Source organism: Eumetopias jubatus, unplaced genomic scaffold (genome assembly GCF_037043125.1).
Source record: "Eumetopias jubatus isolate StellerSeaLion01/CBP00866 unplaced genomic scaffold, mEumJub1_p1.0 scaffold_11, whole genome shotgun sequence".
NCBI classification, from domain to species: domain Eukaryota; kingdom Metazoa; phylum Chordata; class Mammalia; order Carnivora; family Otariidae; genus Eumetopias; species Eumetopias jubatus.
The window spans coordinates 78,317,022-78,337,786 of record NW_028274817.1 but is presented as its reverse complement, the minus strand read 5'-3'; the positions used below and the strand labels follow the sequence as shown (position 1 = coordinate 78,337,786).

Below are 20,765 nucleotides of genomic sequence, written 5' to 3'. Positions count from 1 at the left end.
AGGGTTCTTCCCCCCGCTTAGCCACTGGAGCAACGTCCCTCAGTGGAGCAGACTTCTAAAAGTTCCGATTTTGTGCTCTGCTGCTCTATCACTTGCTGGCAGCCCACTGAGGGAGGCTCCCTCCCCCCACGGTCTATCTTCCCAAATATCACCTTGGATTCACTTCTCCACATATCCTACCTTCCATAAAGTGGTCGCTTTTCTGTTCATAGAGTTGCTGCCATTCTTTTCTTCAATCTTCTGTTGAGTTTGTAGGTATTCAGAATAGTTTGATACCTATCTAGCTGAATTCCTGGGACCAGATGAAATTTAGGTTTCCTACTCCTCCGCCATCTTGCTCCTTCCCCTCAACAAAGTAGGTTTACAGAAAACATACCTCAACATAATAAAGGCCATATCATCCTTAATGTGGAAAAACAGAGCTTTCCCGCGAAGTCAGGAATAAGACAAGGATGTCCATTCACACTTTTATTCAACATAGCGCTGGAAGTCCTAGCCACAGCAATCAGACAGCAAAAAGAAAAAAAAAAAGGCATCCATATTGGTAAAGACGACGTAAAACACTGATGATTGGCAGAGGACATGATACTATATACAGATAACCCGAAAGACTGCACCAAAAAACTGCTATAACTGATAAATTCATTAAAGTCACAGGACTCAAAATCAGTGTACAGCAATCTCTTCCACATCTATATACCAATAATGAAGCAGCAAAAAGAGAAATTACAAAAGCCCCACCATTTATAATTGCAACAAAAATATGAAGAGGGCGCCTGGGTGGCTCAGATGGTTAAGCGTCTGCCTTCAGCTCAGGTCATGATCCCAGGGTCCTGGGATCAAGCCCCGCAGCTAGATAGGTATCAAACTATTCCTGGCTCAGTGGGGAGCCTGCTTCTCCCTCTCCCTCTGCCTCTCTCCCTGCTCATGCTCTATCTCTGTGTCTCAAATGAATAAATAAAATCTTAAAAGAAATAAAAAAAATATGAAAATACCTAGGAATAAACCTACCAAAGAGGTGAAAGACCTGTACCCCGAAAACAATGAAACACTGATAAAAGAAACTGAAGAGGACACAAAGAAATGGAAAAACACTGCACGCTCATGGACTGGAAAAGCAAATATTGTTAAAATGTTCATACTACCCAAAGCAATCTACACATTTAATGAAATCCCTATCAACAAACCAATAGAATTTTTCACAGAACTAGAAGAAACAATTTTAATATTTGCATGAAACCATAAAAGACCCTGAGTAGACAAAGTAATCTTGAAAAAGAAAAGCAATGCTGGAGGCATCACAGTTCTGGACTTCAAGTTATATTATAACGCTATAGTGATCAATATAGTATGGTAATGGCACAAAAACCGACACAGAGAGCAAAAGAACAGAATAGAAAATCCAGGAATAAATCTACAATTATATGGTCAGTTAATCTTTGACAAAGGAATAAAAAACATAATGGGAAAAAAACAGTCTCTTCAACAAATGGTGTTGGGAAAACTGGACAGCAACAACCAAAAGAATGAAACTGAACCACTTTTGTACACCATACACAAAATGATGAAAGACCTAAATGTGAAACCTGTAACCATAAAAATCCTAGAACAGAACACAAGCAGTAACTTCCTTGACATTGGTCACACAATCCTGTTGCTAGATATGTCTCCTGAAGCAAGGGAAACAAAAGCAAAAATAAACTACTGGGAGTACATCAAAATTAAAAGCTACACAGCAAAGGAAACAATCAAAAAAACTTTTAACAGGCAACCTATGGAATGGGAGAAGATATTCACAAATGACATAGCTGATAAAGGATTAATATCCCCAAAATATAGAGACTTATATAACTCAACACCCCAAAAATGAATAATCCAGTTAAAAAATGGGCAGAAGACATGAACAAACATTTCTCCAGACATACAGATGGGTAACAGACACATGAAAAGATGCTCAACATCATTCATTATCAGGAAAATACAAATCAAAACTACAATGAGATATCACCTCACACCTGTTAGAATGCCTAAAATGAACAACACAAGAAACAACAGGTGTTGGTGAGGATGTGGAGAAAAAGAACTTTCTTGCACTGTTGGTGGGAATGCAAACTGGTGCAGCCACTCAGGAAAACAGTATTGAGGTTCCTCAAAAAGTTAAAAATAGAACTACTTTATGATCCAGGAATTGTACTACTGGGTATTTATCCAAATAATACAAGAACACACCCACCCCTAAATTTATAGCAGCATTATTTACAATAGCTAAGATATAGAAGCAGCCCAAGTGTTCATTAACTGATGAATGGATAATAAGATGTTACACACACACACACATGCACATAAACACACACTGGAATATTACTCAGTCATAAAAAAGAATGAAATCTTGCCATTTGTAATCACATGGATGGAGCTGGAGAGTACTATACTGAGCGAAATAAGTCAGTCACAGAAAGACAAATACCGTATCATTTTACTCATATGTGGAATTTAAGAAACAAAACACACAAGCAAAGGGAAAAAATAAGAGTGACAAATCAAGAAACATGCTTTTAATTATAGAGAACAAATTGATGGTTACTAGAGGGCAGATGGGTGGGGGGATGGATTCAACAGATGATGGTAATTAAGGAGTGCAGTTGTGGTGATGAGCACAGTGTGATGTACGGAATTGTTGAATCACTATATTGTATACCTGAAACTAATGTAACATGTATGTTAACTGGAATTAAAATAAACATTTAAAAATTATAAATAAAATAAGCATAAAAAACAACAAAAATCTTAACTAAAGGATTCCCACCTCTGAGGATTTACTATTTATAAATGAACTTACTCATAATGGACACCCATATTAGCTAAAAATATTTCCCCTAATACTTTCAGATTTTAAGAAAACCATGTATTTCCTACAGGCTGAATATTCAGATATAAAGTTTCTAGTAGGAAGCAAAAGTGAGTTAGTTGCTCACCAGAAGAAAATTCACAGAACAATTTAATGAAACCATGTGAAACTTTCAAAAGGTAATTCCTAGACCAATGGTGGAAGAGGTTCCCCTTGCTTGACTTCAACCCCCTCAGTGAAAATGGTCCATCATAACTAATCTTGGTCTTCAAGGGAAACCAGAGCCACCTGTTACTGTTAGTGAGGAATAAGGAGCTTATATTAGGTTAACCTCTATGATCATCTGTGGTGGATAAGGCAGGATAATACGGCTGAAAACAGGATTCTGCCATGTTGTGTACACCAAGATGATCAGAATAGCTCACTTGTTTGTTGCTTTTTATATTATCAGCAAAAGAGGACGCAGGGTAGTATAATTGTAAGGAAGTGACCCCTCCAGTGGGCTGAGGCAGAAAGACACTTTAGTTAGGACTCCTTGCCACAGCTGTACCACTTAGAAGGAAGTAGACTCACAAACATGGCTACAGTTACAAATGTTTCCACAAAGGAAGGAGTAAAAATAACAGTCTGCATTCTCTGCCCTCTGTTTTAACAGCAAAAGGAACCAACATTTAATAGTTTGCCAACTATATGTTAAGCTTTGCATTAGGGCTTAACATTACATTGTCTCATTTTAACCCACACAATAAACTTATGATATAGATATATTATCTCCATTTTATAGAAGGGGAACCAAGCTCAGAGAGATTTAGAAATGTGTTTTAAAATGACGAGGCAATCAATCATCAAATCACCAGACATTGGTAAAGCTCAGAAATAAATTATTTACTGTGAGTTGCTCTTAGAGTTATATTTATTAAACTGATCAGGAATTACTTATGCAGTGCTTTGTGACATCTCAAATTAGTTTATTATTCTTTAAGATTTTACTTATAAATATAATATTATATCCCTCTCAGGGCCATATACATAGTAGGCTCTAAAGTTAAGCTGAATTTATGTAAGAAAAATAAAAATACCAAGGTGCCTCTTTCCCCTTCCCCCTCTCCATCTGAATTCTTAGTTATGTCACTGAGATGACCATTACACGTCTCCCATGTTTAAAAGTCTGCAAATCAGTCTTTTGGAGAAAGGAGTGGGATGAGAATTTTCTCAAAAGGAAAATACCCCTCATTTCACAATAAAAATCAATAGGAAATTAGGAATCCTTTAACACAAATGAATTATTAGCAAAAATAATCTAAACTCTATAGTAAGGCATACTTGTAAAAATCTAAGTTTTACTAACTACTAAAGAGTTACACAACAAGAACTTCTTTCATGTCACTTGCTAACAATACTACTTTGTAAATAAGGTTATACATGCTGATGTACTAACAAGAGGGAAAAAGGTTCTTCCTGAAAGTAGCAACATGTTCTCTGTCGCTAGACAGAAGAAGGTTAAGTGTAAAGTACATCTGCAGAGCAGAAATCTCTCACCAGAAAAGTAGCTCTTTCAAACAAAAGCACTTCATCAGCCTCGATAATTTCAGCAAAATTCCTTAGGTTCATTTCCAGCTGCTGAACATTGGGAATCAACTGATAAACAATGCTGGACCAAGCCTAACAGAACAGAAGTACAGTGTAATATTACTAACAGGTAGCCAGGTCTGGACCTTTGCAAATGAGTAAGTATGCTACAACATATCGACAGCAAAATATGGTAATAGTTGAGTCCCAAACAAATACTGGTAACAAATATAACACAAATAAAATGAGAAAATGAAGCTAATATTTGATTTTTATCCTTCAGTTGGAATTTCTTTTAAGTTTCAAACACTTATAAAATGCTGGAGAAACTTCTTTCCATTGATAATTAAAAAAATAATAATAATTTAATTTCACATCTGCCTTAGGAATAATTGAAAACTCTGATTTACTGGGCCAAATAAAAAGTTTCTAATCCAGCCATTCAACAAATATTTAAGTCCAATAATGCAGACTGCTTTAAAGATCAGAACTTAATAATGCTATATTTAACATAAATCTAAGAATCAATTTTGTAAAAATATCAGAATAACATGGAAAAATGGCCCCTCCCCTCAACGGGATAACATACAAAAGAAATTACAAGAGAAATTAGTGGCATTATCATTCCAAAAGGCTTAGTGTCAGCTATATAAATTATTGATCCAATTGAATTAAAAATGGTCCATTGGTGTGTTTCCCTAAAATAGACTTCATCCAGAGAAGTATGACTAATGTAAGGAGTTGGAATTAACCATACCCTCCCTCTAGTCTCTTAAGGCTCTTTTATTTGCATTTCCATTGTAATAATTCCTTCCAATTTGTCTAGTAAGCTGTACAATGTTCTTCTCTCCCCTACTAGAGGGCAGGAACCTGGTCTTAGTCATTTGTGTGTCCAAAAACATCAAGCAGATATGCAATGAGTGCTTGTAGAATAAAACAATATAAAAATTTAAGTCAGCTCTATGAAACATTGATGTAAGAGATAGTAGTGCTATGTCTCTGTTCCAATTAGTTTTATTACTTAAGCATGGGGGTTCAGGTTCCAAGTTCCCAGGTCGGTGTTAATGTCACTGCTGAATTTACCTTGGAGAAGGCACCAAAGCTAACCACAGCAGAGACATTGTCACTCACAGCAGTGTTGTGATTAGCCAATTGTCTTTGGTCGTGTTATGTATTGCCATCCTTCACACCGCAGTTGGTTCTTATCAGTGCGTCATGTCCATCCTTATTCACGGTTACCTGTTCTATGGGAATAAGGCTTTGAGAGAAATTCGGCCCAAATTAATCTAGCGCAGTATTTCCTAGACAGGTATCTCAAAATGATCTGTTATTAGAGTGAGGCTGGGTCAACATAATATTGGGAAAAAATGAATTAGTTCAAAAAATAAATCAATGGCTATTTTTAATGTCCATTGGTTTTTCTCCTTGGCAAATTGGGTTTCTGTGCTTCTCTGGTTGTAGATACTTGTCAGATGCAGTTGATACTGAGGCTGTTGCTACCAGTGACAGAGAAGGATGCTTTCCCACCCAGAGTCAGACTTGTCAATGTATACTAGCAGCAGTCTGAAGGAAAGGTCTGACCACGAAAGGACCCCAAAGAAGCCAGTCTTTCAAATTACTAGATCTCGTAGGAGAAAGAGAGGAAGCAGGACAAGGAGCCTATGTGCTAATAAGGTAATTTCAGCTTAGTTCATAACACAGCTACTGTTGTAACCTCTACAACTACTGCAAGCAGTATGGTATTCATTCCAGCAATGGAAACAATCCTGGTTGAAAGAATGCTAGTCCCCAATTTGGCATGAAAGTTGAAGCTACCATATTCTAGGCATAAAGTATCTCATTATAAGACTCCCTTCTCCAATCTCTTCCCTAAATGTTGTTATTCTAATGTCATCCAAACCGGGGCAAACTAGTTTATATCCTGAAGAGATACCTGAATATTAGATATAGCTCCAATCAGCATTGAGACCACAACAGGTCACAATGGATGATGGTCAATGAAACCTCTGCTGTCACAAACATCAGTATCAAATTAATCATCAGAAAACTGGCTAATTCAGTGTGACCTGGTAGGTATCTCAACACAATTTAAGATCAAAACCAAAATCTCTTTAAGTTTGATATTTTTCAAACAATTTATTGTAGATTATTTCTTTTTTAAATTCAACACATCTAAATAGGTATGACAGTTTAAAATCTTTTACTTTTGACAATACCCTTTTAGCTTTTTCTCATGTTCTTAAAATAAGGGAGCTCAGGGAAACATACACACCTTATAAAGAGTTTCATCCCAGATAGATGTTCGGAAACAAGAACATTCCAATGGGCGAGACAAACGCCTCAGATCTTCTTCTCGCTCTTTAAAAATCTGAATTAAAAAGTCCACATATAGATCAGCAATATAACAGTCTTTCACTGCAAAATCTGAGATGTAATTATTTCAGTGTATTTTAAACAGGAGCATTTCCTCTTTCCTCAGAGGAATTTTTCAGTGTGTATATTACTTCATGAACTAGGATGGCAAGAATTATTTCAGGTCAGGTCTAAAAGTACAACAGCTACTAGAATTCTTCAGGCCTCTGCTTCTTGTGCCGAGTACTCACTGAGAGCACTGTGTTGGGAAAAAAAAATTTACCATACAGAGGAATGTTAATAAAATATATCTAACATTCCAAATCACCTACTCTGTGTCATTTTTAGATAGTGATATTGTAAATTAAAATACTTTAACCTTTGTAGATATCTTTCACACAAATATATGCACACACTCATATATATTATTTCTGAATGGACTGTATTTATTTGGCTATATAGATATCACCCCCCCACACACACACACACAAACACAAATATCTATCTTGCACATATCTATCTATGTACATATACCCACATACACATTAAAGAATATCTATCTAATATATACAAATATATATCTACAGATATTTTCCATGACTGGGTGGATTTGTAGTGAGCGTGTGTACACACTGTGATAGTTAACTGTATGTATCAACATGGCTAGGCCACAGTACCCAGACACCAGTTTAGATCTTACTGTGAAGTGTTTTTAAATGAGATTAATATTTATGTCAGTAGACTAAAGCACATTCCCCTCCATAATGTGGGTTGGCTTTATGCAGTTAGTTGAAGGCCTTAAAAGAAAAAGACTGCCATCCCACAGGAAGGGGAAATTCTGCCTCCAGCCTGACTTCTATAACTTATGATACAACAATTACTCTTTCCTGGGTCTCCAGCCTACCAGCCTGCTCTGCAGATTTGGACTTGCCAGTCTCAATAACTGTAATAAGTCAACTCTTTAAAAATCAATCAATCAATCAATCAGTCAGTCAATCCCTCTCTTTCCACCCACACACACACTTACTGGTTCTGTTTATCTGGAGAACCCACACATACAGAGGGAAATATCTATCTTGAAATTGATATTTAGGGAAGCACTTTGCACTTTGACTTCAAGACTTGAAAGTTTTAATCTTTAATGAAATGGAGTATACTTTTATTAATTAAGCTTAGAATCCCACAAAGAACATTAATATATTTTGAGGATATATTATATAATATATATAATAATGAAACAAATAAGTTGATTAACAAATAATGAAAAGTAATTTAAAAAATCCATAAGGACCTCGTTTGTTGGAATGCTGTTTTTTTATTGCAAATTGGGCCAGGGAATGAAATGATTTTTAAAGGAAACAGAACAGAAAAGAAAACAACAGCAAGAATAACAATAACACAGCCCTCACAATCTCAAGACTCAACCTACATACAGGGTTTTCTGCTGAATTAAATGGAATTAATACTTAGTGAAAAAAAAAAAGGGAGAAGGAAAAAAGACTAGATACTCAAAAGTAGTTTTCAGAATCAAATACAGAATCCTGTCAAGTCATTTGTGAAAGCCTGTAAGCTTACTTAGAAACACCAAAACATGCCCACACTGAAAACACTGGAGGCAATCTTGTAACTAGTTATAGAAAAAAAGTATTTCTGACCACAGTTGTTACCAAAAAAATCCTTTAAATAAAGGGTATCCTTAGACTCCTAGACTCCAACCCAAAAAGGAACTGAATTCTTCTACATCACCAAAATATTCTAAAACTGCTTTTCTTACCATTATCCTTAGAGGATCTCTTTCAGCTTAGACTTTAAAATCAAATCCTCTTATTTTATACGGTATAAACTAAAGCTGGACTTACTTGTTACTTGCCAGTCTTGGGGTCTCATAGCTAGCTAGGAGTCTGCTCTTTCTACTGTGTCTTCTTTGGTTTAAATTTATGTGTACTAATCCCCATGCTAGAAAAGAAGGCAAAGATACCATACATTGCAATTAAAAGGGACTTGGCATTTAGCTTAACACAGTGTGATTGCACTTCCACTGGTGCATACATGTTTCCTAAATCAACCCAGTGATAGCTATAATCTTTCTTCATCTCACCATTGGTGGGTCTTCTAGCCTGGACAATAACTACTTATTGTGAAGGGCAATAAAACAGGGGCAGGAAACATAAAGATATATAAAGGAGAATGTAAATGGGGAAGATAGTGGAGTAGGAGGATACTAAGTTCATCTTGTCCCACAGACATGCATATAAAACAGCCACATCAGTACTACCAACCCAGAAAATGACCCAAAGACTGGCAAAACAGACTTTCCACAGCTAATCACAGAAAGGAGAATACACTGAAAAGGGTAGGAGGGGCAGAGATGTGGAGAACCAAACTCTCAGCCAGACTAACCACAAATGGGAAGGATACTACAAGAATGAAGAAGGAAGAGGAGCAGACCCCACACTAGGCACCCCAGACCTGGGTGCACTAGATGCACTAGGAAGATGAGTCCCCAAAACATTTGGCTTTGAAAACAAGCAGGGCTTAACTTTTTGAGCTTTTATAATCAGGGAGCTTAACTTCATGTACTTTAAAGTCAGCTGGCTCAGCTCTGGGAGAGCTAGAAGGCAATAGGGAACTAAGTCTTTAACCTCAAAGAACCAGCATACCAAATATCTCCACTGAGATACAGCACAGAAACAGCAGTGTGAAAAGTGCCTAGAGTACACATGAAAGAGATTTATTTACTAATCTCAGAACACATGAAAGAGGGCAAGGGATCTTTAGGAGACTTCTCCAAGAACAAAAGAACTGGTGGGCACCATTTCTCTCTGCACCCCCAGCCGAGATAGCTGGACACTTGCAGAAAACACCACAAACACTCTCCACTTTCCTTGCTAACATATGTACCTCACCACCACCATCTCCTGCAGATCCATCTTATCGAACCTGCTCCACACAGCAGGAGTCCCTCCAAAGCAGGTCCTGCATGTCTCATCCTGCAAGGAGCCCTGGCAGGGGCCAGCACCCTTCAAAGTTATTCCTGTCTCAGGGAGAAGGGAAGATAACAATAAACACAGCCCCAGCAGCCAAACCTTATAACTGGTAGTACAAAGAGGGTGCCCTGTCAAACAGTACATCTGCAGCCCCTGCAGGAATCTGGCCTTACTCCTGGCCCTACACACCAACAAAAACCTCTCAGGGAACAAGGCAGGGAGAGCACCCTGCAGTTTGGTGCTACTGTAGCTCCTGCAAACGTGCTGAGGGCAGGCATCTGGTCTGACTGTTGAAACCATCCAATGATAAGTCCACAGCAGCCTCAGACTGACCCCCAACAGCACTGGGACCAAATCCTACCCAGGGTGTGCACAACAGGCAAAGCAGGCCATTGTAGCATACTGATCTGAAGGCAAACACAGCTCAAACAGAAGAGTAGGGTGCACACAATCCACAGGTTCTGTTAAACAGGTGACATTGTGCTACAAGCCACAACAGAACCTTTTCTTCATTAGGCCATTACTTTTAATATCAGGAGACATAACCAATGTTCCCAATACATAGAAACAAACACAGAAAATTAGATAAAATGAGGAGACAGAGGAATATGTCCCAAATGAGAAAAAACAAAACAAAACAAAACAGGACAAAACAACAGCGAAACAGCTAAATGAAATGATGATAAGCAACATGTGTGATAAAGAACTCAAAGTGATGGTCATAAAGATACTCACTGGATTTCAGAAAAGAGTGGAGGATCTCAGTGAGACCCTCAACAAAGAGAAAGAAAAGCAAATAAGAAATGAAGAACTCAGTAATTGAAATTAAAAATACACAAGAGGGAATCAATAGATTAGAGGAGGCAGAAGAATGGATCAGATAGCTGGAAGACAGAGTAGTTAATAGAAAGCAACCAAACAAAAAAAAGAAGAATACAAAAATAAGAATAGGTTGAGGAAACTCAGTAACATAATCAAGTGTAATAACACTTATATTATAGGGATTCCAGAAGAGAGGAGGAGGCAGAAAATTTATTTGAAGAAATAATAGCTGAAAAATTCCCTAATCTGGAGAAAGAAACAGATATCCAGATCCAGGAGGCACAGAGAGCACCCAAAAAAATCAACCTGATGAAGTCCACACCAAGACACATAAAAATTAGAATGGCAAAAAGTAGTGATAAAGAGAGAATTTTAAAAGCAGGATAAGAAAGTTAGACACAAAGGAAATCCCATAAAGATATCCACTGCTTTTTCAGCAGAAACTTGGCAGACCAGAAGGCAGTGGCAGGACATATTCAAAGTACTAAAAGGAAAAAAATCTACAACCAAGAATACTTTATCCAGGAAGGCTATCATTTAGAATAGAAGAAGACAAAGAGTTTCTTAGACAAACAAAAGTTAAAGGAGTTCACCACCACTAAACCAGCCTTACAATAAAAGTTAAAGGGAATTCTTTGAGGGGAAAGAAAAGGCCATAATCAGGAGAAAGAAAATTATGAAAGGAAAACATTTCATAGGTAAATAAAAACATAATGGAAGTAGTACTAGACTAATCACTTACAAAACCAGTATGGAGGTTAAACACAAAAGGAGTAAAATCAATTATATCTACAAAAATCAGTCTACGGATTCACAAAATAAAAAGATACAAATTATGACATTATACATATAAAACATTGTTGGAGGAGAGTAAAAATTTAGTACTTTTAGAATGGGTTCAAATAATATAGACTGCTATATGCATCAGATGTTATATATGAGCTTAATGGTAACCACAAATCAAAAATCTGTAATAGATAACCAAGAAAAAAAGGAGAAAGGAATCCAATCATATCATTAAGGAAAGCCATCAAACCATAAAGGAAGAGAACAAGAAAAGAAGAAGAAAACACAGGAAAAGTACAAAAACTGTAAAACAAATAACAAAATGACATTAAGTACATATCCATAATTACACTGAATTTAAATGGACTAAATGCTCCAATCAAAAGACACAGGGTGACTGAACGTATAAAAAGCTAGACCCATCCATATGCTGCCTACAAGAGACTCACTTCACACCTCAAGACACATGCAGGTTGAACATGAAGGGATGGAAAAACATTTACCATGCAAATGGAAGTGAAAACAAAGATGGGACAGCAATGCTTATAGAAGACAAAATAGACTTTAAAACAAACACTGTAACAAGAGACAAGGAAGCACACTACATGATGATAAAGGGAATGATCCAACAAGAGGACAGAACAATTATAAATATGCACTCAACATGGGAGTACCTAAATACATAGAGAAACATAAACACAGGGGTGCCTGGGTAGCTCAGTGGGGTGAGTGTCCAACTCTTTGTTTCAGCTCAGGTCATGATCTCAGGGTTGTGAGATTGAGCCCTGTGCTCAGGCTCCACATAGAGTCTACTTGGGATTCTCTCTCTCTCCCTCTCCCTCTGCACCCACCCAACCCACTCAAGCTCTTGCTCTCTCTTTAAAAAAAAAAAAGAAACAAAAGAAATATAAACACATAAACCCAAACATAAAGACAAGCAATGAGAGTAATAAAATAATAGTAGGGGACTTTAACATCCCCACTTACATCAATGGATAGATAATCCAGATATAAAATCACCAAAAAACAGTGGACATTGGACCAGATATAACTAAGATATATTCAGAACATTCCATCTCCAAACAGCAGAATACACTCTTTTAAAGTACACATGGAATATTTTCCAGAATAGATGATATGCCACAAAACAAGTCTCAATAAATTAAAGAAGAGTGAAAGCATACCATGCATGTTTTCTGACCACAACGGTACAAAACTAGAAATCAATCACAAGAAATCTGGAAAGAACCCAAATACATGGAGACTAAATGACATGGTACCTAACAATGAATGGGTCAACCAAGAAATAAAAGAGGAAATCAAAAAAACTACATGGAGATAAATGAAAACACAATGATCCAAAATATTTGGAATGCAGGAAAAGCTATTATAAGAGGGAAGATAAAAGCAACAAAGGCCTATCTCAAGAAACAGGAAAAAGCTTAATAAACAACCAAACCTTATACCTACAGGAACTAGAGAGGTGCAGGGTGGCTCAGTTGGTTGAGCATCCAACTCTTGGCTTCAGCTCAGGTTGTGATCTCAGGGATAAGGGATCGAGTCCCACAACAGACTCCGCACTCAGTGCAGAGTCTGCTTGAGATTCTTTCCCCTCCTCCCTCTCCCTCTTCTCCTCCCCCTGCTTGTACGCTCTCTAAAATAAATAAATAAAATCTAAAAAGATTGACAAAGGAACTAGAAAAAAAATGCTCAAAGGCAATTAGAAGAAAATAATAAAGATTAGAGCAGAAATAAATGAAATAGAGACACAAAAAAATAAAGTACAGGTCAATGAAACCAGGAGCGAGTTCTTTGAAAAGCTCAACAAAATTAATAAAATTTTAGCCAGACTTATCCAGAAAAAAAAAAAGGACTCAAATAAAATCACCAACGAAAGAGGAGAAATAACAACCAGCACCACAGAAATACAAAGGATTATAAGACACTATTATGAGAATTTATATGCGGACAGACTGGACAACCCAGAAGAAATGGATAAATTCCAAGAAATATATAACCTCACAAAACTCAATCAGGAAGAAGTAGAAAATATGAATAGACCAATTAGTAGCAATGCAACTGAATCCATAATCAATTAAAATCCCCCCCAAAAAAGTGCAGGATGAGATGCTTCACAGGTGAATTCTACCAAACATTTAAAGAAGAGTTAATATCTATTCTTCTCAAACTATTCCAAAAAAACAGATGAGGAAGGAAAGCTTCCAAATTCATTCTATAAGGCCAGCATTACCCTGATAGTAAAAACACTACAGAAAAGAAAACTACAGGCAAAATCACTGACGAACACAGATGGAAAAATCCTCAACAAAATATTAACAAACTGAATTTAACAATATATTAAAAAAAAACATTCACCGGGATGCCTGGGTGGCTCATTCGGTTAAGCATCTGCCTTTGGCTCGAGTTATGATCCCAGGGTCCTGGGATCGAGTCCTGCACCAGGCTCCTTGCTCAGCAGAGAGCCTGCTTCTCCCTCTGCCTGCTCCCCCTACTTATGCTTTCTCTCTTCTCCCTGACAAATAAATAAAATCTTAAAAAAATCATTCACCATGATCAAGTAGCATTTATTTCCGGGATGCAAGGGTGGTTTAATATATGCAAATCAATCAACATGATACATCACATTAGCAAGAGAAACGATAAAAACCATATGATCATTTCAACAGATGCAAGTGAGGGCATCTGACAAAATACAGTATCAATTCATGATAAAAACTCTCAACAAAGTAGATTTAGAGGGAACATACCTCAACATAATAAAGGCCATACATGAAATACCCACAGCTAACATCATTCTCAATGATGCAAAACTGAGAGCTTTCCTCTACGATCAGGAACATGACAAGGATGTGCACTCTCACCACTGTTATTCAACATAGTATTGGAAGTCCTAGCCAAAGCAATCAAACAAGAAAAATAAATAAAAGGCATCCCTATTGGTAAAGAAGTAAAACTTTCACTGCTGATGACATGATACTATATAGTGAAAACCTAAAAGAATCCACAAAAAAACTACTAGAATTGATAAGTGAATTCAGTGAAGTTGCAGGATACAAAATTAATATACAGAAATCTATTGCACTTCTATACACTAATAATGAAGTACAAGAACGAGAAATTAAGAAAATAATCCCATTTATATTTGCACCAAAAAGAAAAAAATACATAGGAATAAACTTAACCAAGGAGGTGAAAGACCTGTACTCTGAAAACTGAAGATGACACTAACAAACGGAAAAGATATCCCACGCTCATGGATTGGAAGAACAAATATTGTTGAAATGTCCATACTACCAAAACAATCTACAGATTTAATGCAATCCTATCAAAATACCAACACGATTTTTAACAAAACTAGAAAAAATAATTCTAAAATTTGCATGGAACCACAGAAAACCTCAAAAAGCCAAAGCAATCTTGTAAAAGAAGAACGAAACTGGAGGTATCAGAATCCCAGATTTCAAGATATACTACAAAGCTGTAGTAACCAAAACAGTATGGTACTAGCACAAAAACAGACACACAGATCCATGGAACAGAATAGAGCACAAATACACCCATGCTTATATGATCAATTAATCTACCATAACAGAGGCAAGAATATACAATAGGAAAGTCTCTTCAACATACGTTGTTGAGAAAACTGGGCAACAACATGCAAAAGAAGAAAACTGGACCACTTTCTTCCACAATACGCAAAAATGAACTCAAAATGGGTTAAAGACCTAAATGTGAGACCTGAAACCATAAAATTCTGAGAAGAAAACATGGACAGTGATTTCTTTGACATTGGCCATAGAAACATTTTTCTAGATATGTCTGTTCTGGCAAGAGAAACAAAAGCAAAATCAAACTATTGGGACTACACAAGATAAAAAGCTTTTGCATAGTACAGGAAACCATCAACAAAACAAAAAGGCAACCTACCAAATGGGAGAAAATATTTGCAAATAATATATCTAATAAGGGGTTAATATCCAAAATATATAAAGAACTTAAACAATTCAAGCCCTTCAAAAAACAAATAATCCAATTTAAGGAATGGGTGGAGGATCTGAATAAACATTTTTCCAAAGAAGACATACAGATGGTCAACACACATGAAAAGATGTTCAACATCACGAATCATAAGGAAAGTGCAAATTAAAACCAGAACACAGTATCACTTTACACCTCTCAGAATGGGTAAGCTAAAAAAACAAGACATAACAAGTGTTGACGAGGATGTGGAGAAAAAGGGACTCTCATGCACTGTTGGTAGAATGCAAATTGGTGAAGGCACTGTGGAAAACAGTATGGAGGTTCCTCAAAAATTAAAAATAGAATTACCATAGGATCCAGTAATTCCACTACTGGGTATTTACCCAAAGAAAAGGAAAATACGAAAGCAAAATGATACATGGGTCCCTATGTTGCAGCATTATTTACAATGGCCAAGATATCAACCCAAGTGTGCTTCCATAGATGAATGGATAAATGTTATGTATTATATACATACATTATATATATATATACATATTATGTACATATATGTGTGTATATATATACACATACACACATGTATGTGCATATATGCAGTATTATACAGCCATAAAATGAATGAAATCTTGCCATTTTCAAGAATATTGATCAACCTAGAGAGTATAATGCTAAAGTGAAATAAGTTAGTCAGAGAAAGATATATACCATATGACTTCACTCATTTGTGGAATTGAAGAAACAAAGCAACGAACAGAGAAAAAAAGAGACAAACAAGAAAACAGACTCTTAAATACAGATAATAAACTCCTGGTTGACAGAGGGGAAGGGTAGGGAAATAGATGAAATCGATAAAAGGGATTAAGAGCACACTTATCTTGATGAGCAGTGAGAAATGTATAGAATTGGTGAATCATTATATTGTACATCTGAAATATAACACTATATGTTAATTTTACTTGAATAAAAAATACATAAAGGCTGCTTAATGATATCACACTGACAAGTTCCTTACCTAAATCTGAAAATTATTTGCCAAATGGATATTACAGTTCCCTTACCATGGAAAGTTTGTTTATGAATGTTTTTAAAAACCTGACAGAACTTTGAGCGCTTAAGTTGAAATTTATTCTTCCTGAAAATAATCATACTACTTATCTATTTCTCTATAATAGAAGTTTAGAAAGCATGTCAACCATTTCATGCAGCATCCTTTGGGCTTCTTACCAGGTCCCGTTGATCCTCCTGTACCAGATCCATTTTGTGTACCAAGCAAAAGATTTTGGCATCTGGAGAATTCTGCAGAATGGCCTCTAGGCATGATTGGTAATAGTGCATGTCTTTTTCCAGTTCACGGCTTTCCACATCAAACACATATATCAGAACCTCCACATTTCGGAAGATGTTATCTCGTTGGCTAGTGAAATAATTTTCCATGAAGGTATCCTGTCTAGTAGGAAAAAAAACATCTAGGTAATAAGCAAGTCCTCAGTTTAGTCACTCCTACTTACAATTTATTTTTGTTGGTTTAATTAATGTGAAATATAATAAGGCTTCAAATTAATAGGCAAATAATAGTAAACTGGTAAGGCTTTACCTTTAGTTGAGCCACACCTTGCACCATCCTTTGCCCCTTTCCTTGTGTTCCAAATACACTTTGACCTTCCCTCAGTTCCAATGGCCTTTACACATGCTATTTACTCTGTTTCACATGATATTCCCCTATCTGTACATCTAATTAACTCCTACTTGTCCCTTTAGATTTTAGTCCAATCCTATTTCCTCACAGAAACCATTCCTGACCTCCCTGTCTTGAGCAAATCCATCACCATCGGCCCTAATACAATTACATTGTTTTTATTTTTAACACTTAACCACAGTGTGATACTGCATGTGTTTGTGTGTGTTTTTAATTAATGGAATTCACTTCCCTAGAGTCTAAGTTCCATGAAGGCAAGGACCATGTCTGTTATTGCCTACTATTATTTCCCAGCTTTAAGCAAAGAGCCTTCCATAGAGTAGGTGCTCAGTGAATATTTATTGAATGAATAACTAACTAGTCAAATACTCTAAATTATATGAAAATATAATTTGTATTTGAGTATTTGACAAGATAGCTTTTTAGCAGTTTTGTTCTTTGATCCTTAGGCTGTGTGCTGCTTCCCAGTTCTCAAATACCAAGCATCCAGCAAAAAAACAGTAGTTTTGTTGGAATTTAAGAAACAAAACAAATGAACAAAGGAAAAAAAGAGAAAGAGAGAGATACAGAGAGACAAACCAAGAAATAGACTCTTAACTACTGGAAACAAACTGATGGGGGAGGGGAGGCAGATGGAGGGATTGGGTGATATAGGTGATGGGGACTAAGGAGTGCACTTGTCATGATGAGCACCAGGTATTGTATGGAATTGTTGAGTCACTATACTGCACACCTGAAATTAACGTAACATTGTATATTAACTATACTGGAATTAAAATAAAATAAATAAAAAAAACCCAGCAGAGTTTGGTTATGGGAAAAAAAAAAGACATGAACCTAGCTTTCAGTCTTGTACTTTGCTATTATTTAGCTGTGTGACCTTGGGGGATTCTTAATATCACTGTATTTCAGCTGCCTTATCTGCAAAATTAATGATAACATCTTAGGGCCTAAAAGCAAGGAATCTGGACTAATCTCTTGAAAGAGATTACAGAATTAGAAGAATGATAAGGAGAAAGGATTTGTATGGAAAGAGCTCTACAGCATTAAGTGATCCATCTGCTAGCAACTATGGGAGTCATTTTCTTATAGAATATTTGGCTATTTCATTATTCTTTCAACAAATAACTCATTGAGCACCTGTTCCATGGTTGGTTCTATGCTTGAGCTGATAAACACTGAGCTAACAATAATGTCTATTTATTTTGTGAGGAACTTTAATCATCAAAACAACCCTATGATTTAGTACCATCATTGTCCCTATTGTACAGATGAAGAAACTGGCTTAGAGAGTTCAAATGATCTACCCAAAATAACATAGGTAACAGAGCTGTGCTACAAACCCCAATCTAACTCCAGAGCCTAGGCTCCTAACCACTGTGTACTACACACTGCTGCTGCAGCATGGAGATGCAAATGGCCATAGGGTAAGGAGCAATACCTACATATAAGCACAGTGAACAAGCATTTGTGATGGAATATTCTGGAAGTACCTCAGCCATAACAGGAAAAACTGTTTCCTACTCCTCCAACAGTTGGTAGCTCAGCTGGAGAATATGTGCTTAGGGCTGATCTACAGTGCTTAGACTGCCTGGAGATTGAAATAATAAAGAATGAGGTGGTATGGTATGATGGGTAAGAGCTCAGCATTGGTATTATGCCACCTGAGATAAAAACCTAATTTCTTCAACCTGCAAAAGAGGGGGATAATCTATCCCATACTCTAGATCCCTAGACACAGCTTGTGTTAGTGCTGATTAAATACGTCACAGAGAGAGGGCATTTTCACAGTTACATAAAAGTCAGAAATCTTTATTTAATCAACTGCCAATTCTGAAGCAATTTCTATCAAATGTATCTATTACAAATGATAGTTACTGTAATGTATTTTCCATGCTGATTACACTAGGTGCCATGATTACTGCTGCTGGCCCCACAAACAGGCAGATGGTACTCACCCACCACAGTCCCACAGGTTCAATACCAGGTTTCCCAGAAATCGAACATGAGAATGTTCTACATCAACTGGAAGACAAATACAACAACTCTAGTAACTGTAGCATGAATGAGGTGAAATTAAAAATAAGCAAAGAACTAACCCATGTAATTTAGAAGGACCAAAGTGGAGTGAAATGCTCAAAGCTACAACAAGAAGGTGATTTTCAGCTTAGTAATGTGGTTGGTTTAGTGGCAAGGTGGGCACCTAAACTACTCTGAGCTACAAAACTGGCTCTCAATGTAAGTAATTTTACTTTTTAGTAGTTTAGTGCTTAGAGCAGAAACAATCTCCAATTATAATATTAATGTTAAAATTTCAACATATAAGACAGAGACATATACCATTTAATAGCTCTTCACTGACCCACGAACACCCTCCACAAAAAAAAAAAAATTTAAAAAATGACAACAAACACCAAATACAAAACAAGCATAAAACATAACCCAACTTGTTCCCTCTATTGGTTTCCCTATTTCAGTTAGTGACCCTATCATTGTCCCATTTCAGGGGAGGTGGTCATTGTTGACTCCTCTGTCCACATTCATTGCTATTTCTTTGTAATTTCTCGATTCCACTCCTTGTTTTACAACCTGCCACTAACAATAAGGAAGGCCCTTACCTTCTCAAGCCTACACAACTACAATAGCTCCATAATTACCTCCCACCAGGAAGCCTTACCCACTTTACTTCATCCTACAGGCTACTGTCAGATTCATCTTCTTAACACTACTTTGAACATGTCACTCCCCATTCAAAAAACTTTCAATAGTTCCTCCATGCCTACAGGGGGGCATTCAAGGTCCTTCAAATTTGGCTTCCAATCTACCTTTATATTTCCCAGTGCGTCACACTAATAAAGACTTTTGTTCCAGTCCAATTTGGTTTATTCATAGTCCTCCCCAACCCCACTACCTCCCCAAACCCCAACATACCTTACATCAGGGGTCGCAAACTTGCTAATATGGGCCAGGCCAGTAAATGTACAAAAGCAAAGATGATCATGTAATGGAGAGTAAACATGCACCCAAGAGGATGATAGAGTGGGTGGCAATTACTCAGCTCCAGCTCATTTGTCAGGCAGGAATATGGGATCAAGATGATCATATCCTTACATTTTTCAGTATTAGTGGGAAACCAGATTTTTATGGAAACTTTTACATATTAATAACTAGTTCCAATTTTTCTAAAACATTGTACCGGCCAAACAAAACATATCTATAGGCCTTATCCAGCTTAAAGACTGCCTGTTTGCGACCTCTGCCTTACACTTCCCTCCCCACTCTATACTTTGCCTACTCTGTTCATCTGCCTAGAAAGTCCTCCCCACATTTCTTTCAGTTATATTCATCTATTACGACCCAGCTTAAATTCACATTCTTTAAAAGCCCTACCTGGCCACCCCCACTTACTATCATCACTCCCTCTGAATTCATTCAAACATTTATTAAGCATCTACTCCCTGCCAGGCACCAAAAATCACAAGGAGGAATAATGAAAGTTCTTATCCTGAAAATTTCTTAAAGTCTACCAATTATAATTTTTACAATTTATGTGACAATCAATCACACAGTGGTGTTTCTTCTATGACTATCTTGAATCTATTGCTTATATTGACTGCTATCTAACTTTTGTACAATTTTATCTCCTTATAACCTAGATTAAAAGCGGCAAAGCATTAAAACATGGGCATTAAAAAAAACATGG

At 36.7% G+C, this 20,765-nt stretch overlaps 1 protein-coding gene across 3 annotated transcripts in view; it reads right to left on the bottom strand.

Annotated features, from left to right (window-relative positions):
- The window catches only part of RRAGB (Ras related GTP binding B), a 42,327-nt gene that overhangs the window by 12,881 nt on the left and 8,681 nt on the right, over nt 1-20,765 (bottom strand). For all 3 annotated transcript variants that reach the window (XM_028093095.1, XM_028093097.2, XM_028093098.2), the window contains 4 exons: nt 19,021-19,087; nt 16,591-16,813; nt 6,690-6,785; nt 4,388-4,510 (listed from right to left, as the gene is read on the bottom strand). In XM_028093095.1, coding sequence (XP_027948896.1) covers nt 4,388-4,510; nt 6,690-6,785; nt 16,591-16,813; nt 19,021-19,087 — 509 coding nt within the window. The remainder of the gene's footprint in view (nt 1-4,387; nt 4,511-6,689; nt 6,786-16,590; nt 16,814-19,020; nt 19,088-20,765) is intronic.